The 10,822-nt window shown below is 42.4% G+C and overlaps 1 protein-coding gene across 1 annotated transcript; it reads right to left on the bottom strand.

Annotated features, from left to right (window-relative positions):
- Positions 1-8,564: 8,564 nt before the first annotated feature.
- On the bottom strand, positions 8,565-10,645 carry LOC141588449 (uncharacterized). Its single transcript, XM_074409891.1, has 2 exons — positions 9,716-10,645; positions 8,565-9,464 (listed from the first exon to the last, which is right to left on the bottom strand). Exons 1-2 carry the CDS (start codon positions 10,643-10,645, stop codon positions 8,565-8,567), a joined length of 1,830 nt encoding a protein of 609 aa, XP_074265992.1.
- Positions 10,646-10,822: the final 177 nt, after the last annotated feature.

The raw sequence follows: 10,822 nt of genomic DNA, 5'->3' as shown, positions 1-10,822 counted from the left end.
ATTAGAGTACATTTGAGTCCGGTCAAAAACCGTCTCCATTTTTCGATAATGTTAAATCCCGAGTCGAATGTTCGGAATGTTAGGATATTTCTATTCCATATTTCATAAAATTTATCTTTTGGCAAATAATATCCCGTAATATTCACAAGATAATCGAATTATTTCCGTCCTACCATAACTCAAACGCGGAAATCTTTCTTCGCAGAGGAAACCTCCGGGAATAGACGCAGCAGTCTTTGCGCCTCTTCCAAGGGACGCATGGGCTCGCTGCGCCTCTTCCCAGGCCCTTCTTTGCATGATTTACGTATCTTTTTTATATCTTTCCGAGATTCACTTCCAAAGAGTCTCCGAAACCCTATTCCTTCACGTGATTAGTATAAATAGGAGCTTTCGTTCCTCATATTTCTCACGCGAGTGTCCGCCCTTCTCTTCTCCCTTTGCATTCTAGACTTCGTTCTTACTAATTGGCGCCTACGTGCTTGGACTTCCGACCACGTAAGCTCGGATCTTTCCGGGTACCAGCCTCTCCGTTGCATGACCGACCAATTTGACCAACTACACCAATAATCAACTTTAATTAATCAATCGTTTTCCTCTTACGAGGGCACTCTCTTTGCATTCGCGTCGAGCATTCACTAGTCGATTCTTAGTTCATCTCGTTTCGTCAACATGTAAGTCTGAGGGTGTATAATCCTCTTTTATTTATTGTATTTTATTTATCGTATCACTCATGTAAGATTTATGTCGAAAACACCGTTAAAACCGATTTCTAAAACCGTCTTTAAAACCTGTTTTTGCGGATTTCCAGTAGACAGACGTCGAGAAAAGACGCAAAGAATCGCCGCGCCTCTTGAAGGAGCGCAGATTCGTGCTGCGCCTCTTCGTGAGGGCCGCAGATTCTGCTTCTTTTTCTTCTTCCTCGTCCTCTGTAATTCGTCTTTGTTTATTTGTTTTTCACTTGTTTTCTTAAATTCTTCGTTCATCATCATTAATATTCACATGTATATTGTATCACATAATTCCTTCATCATTAACATGTTTTAATCATCATAAGTCCGACCTTAAATCCTAAATAATCCAATATTTACGGGTTTTCGTCATTAAATTCAATTCCGGATTTTAGAGATTCAATTCGTTCATATTGGGTTTCTGGAATTCGTCTTTGATATAGTTTGCATCTGTTTATTCACATGTTCATTGCATATTCGTCATATATCGTCATATCTAACCTAGTTAATTGATTTCAATAGAGGACTCATTCATTAACATCGCTCCTTCTTGTAAATTAATTCGTTAATTCCGTCTCATCCATGTTTATTGCTTTTATGACTAATTCATATGTAATTAATGCATTAAATCACTTTCATCCGAATCGAATAATTTAATCAATCATTAAAATTACCAATTAACATTAACGATTTGCGATTCCGGCCACGCCAGAACTCACCCTTGGAACAGACGCAAAGAATCGCCGCGCCTCTTCCAGAGGGCGCGATCTCTGCGCTTTGTTCGAGATGAGTTCGTCCCCGAACTCCGTTTCGCCTTGACCTAGTTTAATTAGACTACGTATTAACTAACTAATATCCGTATTATCACACTAATTCCTGTTCGTTAATTTGCTATTTTTTATTCTTTTATTCTTTTTCTCAAATTATCCGTTTTAAAGGTATTTTCGACATAAATCGCCTATCCAATGTAATTATTGTAATTTCCATTAATGTAATTTTCATTATTGTATTTCTTTTATCATTTGTATGCTTTCACATGTAAATGAGCATTAAATTCCAACTTTGACCCAATTGTATGCTAATTACGTGTCAACCGACTTAGTTAAATCCTCACATGCTAGGTTTAAAACTTGGATGTTGCATTGCATGCATATAGCCGACGATATATCAAGTACGAATAACTTCCCTAATCATTAGTAGAGGCCGCTATCGAGGCGGGCGGGATTAGGTGTTCGATCAAAAGAGCTTCCTAATACGTACCCTCACCCCTTACTCCAGATCTCCGTGAGCACCCGTGTTCATTGGCATCCACGAGAGTCATTCTAGACATAGAATGCTAAGGGTAACGATTGCTTAGTGTTCATGTCACTACTTTGTGTCTTGACATGACACGAGGTATTCGAACGGTTCCAATTTCCCATAAAAATTGGTGGCGACTCCATACAAAATGCAAACGCTTGTTCCCCGTTTCTCACCAAGCGCCCCCGTGGGCGGCCCGCTGTCCACACCTGCTAGTGCCTCGATGGCTGTAGCCCGTAGCCGTTTGGCCACCCTCCACAGCGCCACATGCCGAGACGGCGCCACCTGTATTTCAATAAGCAAAAGATTTTCAGTGAAATGAACAAATGCATTCTTATGCAACAAAGACAGCAAAAGACAACTGAAGCTGTGGGCTTACCCTCCTAACCAAATGCTGCCACTCCCCCAGGCCAGCATCTGTCACCTCTTCACCGAAGTCGCGGAGCTCGGAGATCGTCGTCATCCTCGTCGCGTCAGTGTACTCAAGGGTCTCGGGGTACGCTGGGGGATCGACGCCCGCCACCTCGATCTCCTTCAAAATTCAAATGAATTCTTTATTCGATGATCATTCGTCAATTTATCAAGACAATTCGAAAGAGGGAAAGTGGAATACTTACCACGATCGGCCAGTACGCCAGCCTCTGGCGAACAAACAAGGAGTACTCCTCCCCAGGAAAGAGAAGAGCGTCACCACCAACACCCGCCAAGTCAGCCTCCCTCTCAGCGTTAGAAGGTTCCCTAAACATCATCCGAGGAGGGTCGATGGGAACCGTGAAGGCATCTCGAGATCCCTGACGAGTCAAACGCTCGCCCAGGTACCACACTGGTCCCATGGACGTCCTCAGCAGTAGCCGACTAGAGCTCCTAGGTCGAAGGACCTCGGCTACGAAGGCTGGAGCGCCAGGGTAGTCCACCCAAGGCCTAGGCACCCACTAAAGACAAATAAACAAAGGGGTCATTCTTATGATCATTTCTGAAATCAATAAAGTAAATAAGGAGGAAAGTGATTAGAGAATACTTACGTAACTCAACTTCAGGGCATTCACGCCCCGTCGATAAACATCGTAAGAAGAGCGCTGGCTCTTCCTACGACACATCACTCAGTTCCTCACAACTGGGTAGGCCTCGACTCAGGCTCCGTCCTCTTGGGCGCGAAGCCCGGAAAGTAGGAGTACACCCACGCCTGCAAAACAAGACAATTGATAATGATCTTTCACAATTCAATAGCAAAGAAGAAGTGATGATCTTTCATGATACGAAATGAAGTTTCATACCTCCAACAGCAGTCCCGGACCGACAGTAGCAGGAGAGGTCCCCTTCTCCAGCAGCTCAAGACGGACCATGACCCTCACGTAGCGAGTGAGGACCACAAAGCCAGGAATAACCCAGTCCCAACGGCCTAGGTCACTCAAGTCAGAAAGGAACGGGAGAAGCTTCATCGAAAACCTCTCCCCCTTGTCTCCGAGGTAGAGCGAAGACAAGAACCACCAAAGCCACAGACGAGCCCTCTGCTCCGCAGTACAGGCAAAAGGAGCCACCTTCCTCCCACCCATCGTCACCAACGCCGGGGTCCTACCCGCAAAGTAGTACCTGACGTAGGTACTCGGCACTAACCCGGGAACCGTGGCAACACCCTCTGCCAGGTTCCAGCCAATCAGCCTCCTGGCCTCAGCCGAGTCCACCCTCATGGCCGTCAACGGCCACACCACAGCCTCCTCTCCACACGGTAGACCACAGATCATGTCGTAGTCCTCCAACGTGACCCCGACCTCCCCAAAAGGCCTATAAAAAGTCGAGGTTATATCCTAGTACCGATCAAGGAAGGCTCGAATCAGGCAAAGGTTAGCTTGAAGCTTCCTTTCCTTGATCCCCCTCCACACTCTCACCAAGGCTCCAAAGGCTCCTAGCTCGATGATGGTCTTCTCCTCCTCCATCAACCTCTCGTAGGCCTCCATCATCGTCGTGTAACCAGAGAAGGACCTCAAGTTCCCGGCCTTCTGTATCGATTCAAGAAAATGCTATCTTTAGCATAAAGCGAATGAGAAATGGAATAAAGAAGGAAATTAGTAAGGAAATGGTAAGTCTAGTCTACCAAGCTCCTCGTCGTCATGTAAGACAGGTGGCTCTCCGCTGCCCAAATGAGATGTCGACCATCCCATTTCTCAGCCCACTTTGGTGCCCCCGCTAGCCGGCGACCACCACGTCCTACGTTGGCCCGCCTCGGGACCTCCTCCTCTAAAACCTCCTTGAACACCTCCTCAAGAGTAAGAGAAGGGTCGAAGTCGGTGTCCACGTCCATGGGAGCCCTCCCCGACGTAGGAGCCATGTCACCTGCAAAACTAGAGTAGATTAGGCCGCATCAAATGACGACGAGCCTCGGTAAGGGTGATTTCAAGGACTTTCCAGCCTCGAAAATGGCCTTTCCTTGCTTTCTTTGGCCGTTTCTTTCAAAACCCGGCCGCTCATGTGGTAAATTGGGTCAATACAAGTCTGAACTCGAGCCTAGTTATGGGTTTGAGTCCAAATTTTGGCAGCATTTCGCTATAATAACGATTATGCTCTAGAAAGTGTCCTGAAAAAGTCGTCACAAATCAAAAATCCAAAATAGTAGGAAGCTTACCCATTACACAAGGATTCCAAAAATCAAATTTCATCAAAAATGGGCAATCCTAAGGCCATTTTCGAAGCGATTTTCGAAACAGCTGAGAAACCGTCTCAATTTCACTCAAATGCTCAATATTCAACGAAACTTCAAAAGGAATACATGGTTATGTTCCTAATATTACCAATTATCCATTTCTAATATCAATTTCACAAGGCAAGTCCATTTGGGGGAAAAGCCCCAAATTTTCGAAATAATTGGGTTGAAAACCCTAATTGTTTCGATTCAATTCGAGCAAAATACGGATATTAAAGCAAGAATGAGACACATACCTCTATTAGTCACGATTAATGGAAGGTTTTGATCAAATTTTGGCGTAATATCGTTGGAATTTGAGAGAGTTTAGATAGAATTTGTGTTTTGTTGTAATGACTAAAACACGGGTTCTGTCGAGTTTTTACCCAAATAGGGACAAACCCAGGAAAGGACGCAACAGGTGTTGCGCCTCTTCCAAGAGTCACAGCTCTTACTGCGCCTCTTCCCCAGTTTCCCTCCAGCTCAATTTTCAAAAGTTTGTTATAAGTTCGTTATTTGTGGGCCCATCTTTGGTGTGCCTCTTCTTCAACACCATATATCATACATTTGGTCCATTTGATATTTATTCTTCGTCCGGACCCATGTTTCGAGCAGACTGTGAACTGTCGCAATACTTTATCTTCGAGCAGACTGTGAATCGTCGCAGTACTTCATCAAGCCCAGCAAGGATATTTCATCAGGACTTCGCTTGCAACAACGAGCGGATTTTCAACGGTGTTTCGACACGACTTTATCGATACCTTATTATTTTCCCAGCAAGATTTCATGACAGCCGATTGTACTTCTCGATAGATGGAGGTCGCTTGAGACCGACGCAAGCAGATTCCCCCCAGCAGTTTCTACCGACGTCCTGCTGTCTTCAATATTATTCATCTCAGGAAAGAAGTCTCAGGTATGGTTTCTTCTTATGGCTGGCGAGCTTCCTTACATAGTCTAATGGACTTTAAACGACCCTCCCCGACAGTCGACAAACTCTAAAATGTTTCCGATGATAGGTCCTTGGCTCAGACCCCTTGAGCCGCCTCGCGTCGCCATAGTCGTCAGGTTGTAATCTTCGATTGACCTGATGGCTATACTTTGACTTTCGCCTTGTCCAAGCCTCAGTCAAAGTGGAGGCTATGTAGATACCTCATTTCTGCACCTCCCGCAAACCACCCCGTGATGATTGGGCCGCATGTTTGGTATACGGAATGATTTATGACAGTTCATAAGTTTATCATCAAGTGATAGCTCAAATACTTGTGTCTACCCTTTGGTTGTCATCTACGCGCCATTACGGTTGTTTTGACAGTAATTAGAGTTCATTTGGAGTCCGGGTCAAAAACCGCTTCATTTTCTAATAAACTGTTTTAAAATGCCGAGCCGGAATGTTCTGGATTATTCCGGAAATTTTTATTCCATAATTTTAATCTTTTTAATCTTATGGTATAATATTTCCCGAAAATCATATTTTAAAGAATAATGAAGTCAAGATCTACCGCAATTCCATAAAAGAAATGCGGAAATCTTTCTTCTGCAGAAGGAAACCTCTGGGGAAAGGCCGCAGCAGGTGCTGCGCCTCTTCCAAGAGTTGCAGTGGCTGATGCGCCTCTTCCCCAGCCCTTTTCTGCGTATTTTCAAATCTTTTTGAGATTTGTTTCCAAAGTTTCACTCATACCATAATTCCTCCGTGTGATTAGTATAAATAGGGACTTTCGTTCCTCATATTTCTCACGCGAGTGTCCGCCCTTCTCTTGTCCCTTTGCATTCTAAGACCGTGCTCTAAGCTTATTGACGTCTACGTGCTTGATCAATCGCCCACGTAAGCTCGGATCCTTCTGAATACCAGTCACGTTGCATGGCCGACCAATTTGACCAACTCCACCTGAATTGATCAATCAATTTAATCTAAATCCTCTTACGAGGGCACTTTCATCATACCTTCGAGTCGAGCAATCACTAATTGTAAACTTAGTTAATCTCGTTTCGTCAAACATGTAAGTCTGAGGGTGTAAATCCCATATTTTATTATTGTATTTTATTATTGTATCAACTAATGTAAGGTTTACGTCAAAAATATGCTTAAAACCGATTTATAAAACCTTTTATCAAACCTATTTTTACGGATTAACAGCAGACAGACGTCGAGAAGAAATGCAGCAACTGTTGCGCCTCTTCGAAGAGTCGCAGCATCTGCTGCGCCTCTTCCTGAGGCTGCCGCAGTTCCTGCTTTTCTTCTTCTTCCTCCATCCTCTGTTAATTCGTCCTTTATTTTATTTTTTCCTATTTTCTTCTCATTCATTCACATGTAATAATTATAATTCATTGTTCTTAATGATTTATCACCTTTAAATTTCGACTTAAATCCCTAATAATCAATATTTGCGGGTTTTCGTCATTAAAATCAAACCCGGTTTTTGGAGATTCGATTTGTTCATATCCAATCTCTGGAATTCGACTTTTGTATATGTTTTCATCTGTTTATCACAACCTTCTTAATAGTTTGGCCTAAACAAACCTAATTAACTTGTAATAATTTGACCTAAATAATTTGTAATTAATCTCTTGTTAATCTTATTATTTTAAATTCATTTTAATTCGCTTTTATGACCAATTCACATGTAAATAACCTGCTAAATTACTTCCATCCGAGTCAAATATCAATAATCAATCATTAAATCCACCAACGAACATTAACAATCGCAGTTCTGACTTTACAGCCAGAACTCACCTCAGGAACAGACGCAGTGACCACTGCGCCTCTTCCAAGGGACGCAGCATTGCTGGGCCTATTCCGGGTTGAGCTCTGTCTCTGAACTTCCGTTCTTGCTTTGACCTAATTCGTTAGTTATGTATTAATCGGCTATTAATCCTAATATCGCCTCTAATCTGTCCGTGTTTTCTAACCTAGTTTATTTCCTCTTTCTTTTCTCAAATTATCCGTCTTAAATATACTTTTGACGTAAATCATTAATCCGTTGTAGTTAATGTAATTTTAATTATCGTTATTTATTTACTGTATTTTATTATTTTGTATGATTTTATTTGTTTTTCACATGTAATTAATCTAAACCTCTACTTCGACATTATTGAGTGCTAAATTACATGTTCACCAACTTAGTTAACTATCACATTCTAGGTTTAAAACGTTGTTTGTTGCATTGCATGCATATAATCGACGACATATCAAGTACGAACGATTTCCCTAATCATTAGTAGAGGCCGCTATCGAGGCGGGCGGGATTAGGTGTTCAGTAAAAGGACTTCCTAATACGTACTCTCACCCCTTACTCCAGATCTCTGTGAACATCCGTGTTCATTGGCATCCACGAGAGTCATTCTAGACATAGAATGCTAAGGGTAACGAGTTCTTAGTGTTCATGTCACTACTTTGTGTCTTAACATGGCGCGAAGTATTCGTACGGTTTCCAATTTTCCACAATAAATTGGTGGCGACTCCACAAATATAAACGCTTGTTTCCCAAGCACCTTCGTGGGCCCCTCGTGTCCACAGAAGTGAAGAAATCCTCCACTGTTTTACAGAAATAAGCACTCACAATGTCCCAGGAAGCCCTAAAGAAACCGGATGAAAACCCATCGATGCCAGGACTTTTATTGACATCATCAATACTAAAGAGAGCCTGTTTAGTCTCAGATCTAGTAATTGGGGATGTGAGCATGGCACAATCAGTGGGATCAACACAAGCACCCTTAGAAAAAATCTCAGGATCAATTTGTGCAACTGGTTTAGAAGAACCCAGCAGCCCGTGATAGAAATCAACAAAAGCTCCCCCTACCTAAGTTAACCCCTTATAATAATGCCCACGGACATCTTGAATTGCCCCTATAAGCTGTTGGTGCTACCTTTCCTTAATCTTTTGAAAGAAAAACCTAGAACTAGTATCATTGTGCTTCACATCATGGATTTTAGCTCTTTGAGACGAAATGCTCATTTCAATCCTCTTGAGCTTCCAAAAATCAGCAGAAGCTGCCTGTTCTTTTTGGATCAAAATAGGAGAAAGGGGATCAGACTGCAGGTCCTGATAGCAGTGAGCAAGCTCTGCTTGCTTTGTTTTAACTCTCTCAGTGATATTAGAGAAGCTAGTACTATGTAAGATCTTTAACTTCTTCTTGACAGCTTTAAGTTTCCCCATTAACCTAAACATAGAGTTGCCGGTAATATCACAAGACCAAGCTTCAGCTACAATTTTATGGAAATCTGGATGCTCCACCCAGCAATTGAGAAATTTAAACCTTTTAGAGGGTCTGATGTCTCCATGAAACCTCAACAAAGCTGGACTACGATCAGAGACCCCTGGATCCATAAACTGTGCAGAAGTATTTGCAAAAAGCTCCTTCCATTTATCATTAACAAGGACCCTATCCAATTTAGTGTAGACTCTAGTTTGAGCATCCTGCTTATTGTACCAGGTATACTCACAGCTTGACCCATTCATGTCATCCAGGCCACATTGGATTAAGCACTCATTAAAGTCAACAAGTTCAGACTGCACATGAGAATTATGACTAATGTTCTCATGCAGGTATCTGATGACATTGAAGTCTCCCATGGCTACCCATGGAGTGACATTGCCAGCAAACTGTCTAAGAGAATGCCAAAGTCTGTGCCTGGCAGTAGCATTATTATTGCCATAGACAATGGATAAAAGGAACTCTCTACCAGTGGCCAGGTGCTTAGCAGAGCAATGGAGGACTTGATCATGCTCCTCTAAAATTGTCACAGCAGTAGTTGAAGGATTCTAAAGTAACCAAATTATGCCATTCTCATGAGAACTATAGTTAAAGTAGGAATCAAAATTCCTAAACTTATTCCTAAGAATTTTATTGGCTTTATTCTTTTTTACTTTGGTTTTTAGCAAACCCAGAATTTCCACCTTATTTTCATTCAAAAATTTAACAAACTCTAATTGCTTGACAACTTTATTAAAACCTCTAATGTTCCAAGAAGCTATAATCATTGAAAAGGTTTATCAGGGGGAACAATGACTACCTCTGATGTTCTAGGGATAGAACATATTACAGGTTCCTCAGTTGCAGCCAATGGACTGAACTTATTAGGGGATAAGATAGTATCACCAGGATCCTCAATGGCCACTAATTGCTCTACAGAACCAACCTGTGCAGGTGGATGCCCTAGCTCACTGCTTCCTGAGTGCATTACGGGTTCTAGGGATGAGGCATCAAGAAAATCTTCATGTGAGGGGGAACCTAGCACACTACATTCTGAGTTCCCTCCTACATTCAGATCCAGTGATGCAACTTCCTTAGAAGCTGAGGTACCACCTGACAAGTGGCATTCTGAGGCAACATTACCTACAGGCTGGTCCTGTACAGTAGCAACAGGCCTGACAACTAGTTTATACACCGTCTTGGACACACCCTTCTTTTTTGGAGCACCCTCAGAGGTTGCCTTATTCCTTTTACAGGTAGAAGTGGTGTGACCTAATTTCTTACAGGTATGACAATAATAAGGAAGCCACTCATATATGATCCTTTGATGTGAGTGTCCAATATAGGGAGCATTGATGGTAATGATGTCAGGCAAGTCCTTAGAAACATCCACTTCAATCATCACCCTGGCAAAGGACAATTTTGCCTTGCAGGTAGTGTTGAGATCAGCAAACAAGGGCTTCCCAATCTTGTCAGACATCTTGCTGAGTATGGAATCAGTCCACATATATGGATCAAGATCAGGGAACAAAATCCATACAAAAACAGTTGTGACACACTCCATTATTATAGAAAAGTAAGGACTCCATTGCTTAAGCACTAAAGAGTTAGACCCTATGTTCCAAGGTCCCCTCTTTAAGACTTCATTCATGGCTTCCTCAGAATCAAATTTGAAGTTAAACCAACCTTTCCTAAAGTATTGTACAACAGGCAAAGCACCATGATTCCAATGTTTCTGAACAAAATCCATAACTTATTTCAATGTTGGTTTAGCTCCTAGAACATTACCCATAAGGGTGTACTTCCACTTAGCAATCTCATCCTGAACTTCCTCCATGTGAATTTCCACTTCAGAAGCTTGGGCACTTATCTCATGAAAGAACAAACTCATCCCTGCTTGTTCCTTTCGACGAGTAACATCTGCCCA

This window comes from Silene latifolia, chromosome 6, assembly GCF_048544455.1.
Source record: "Silene latifolia isolate original U9 population chromosome 6, ASM4854445v1, whole genome shotgun sequence".
In the NCBI taxonomy this organism is placed as follows: Eukaryota; Viridiplantae; Streptophyta; class Magnoliopsida; order Caryophyllales; family Caryophyllaceae; genus Silene; species Silene latifolia.
The sequence above is the reverse complement of the archived record's forward strand: the minus strand, read 5'-3'. Positions and strand labels throughout refer to the sequence as shown.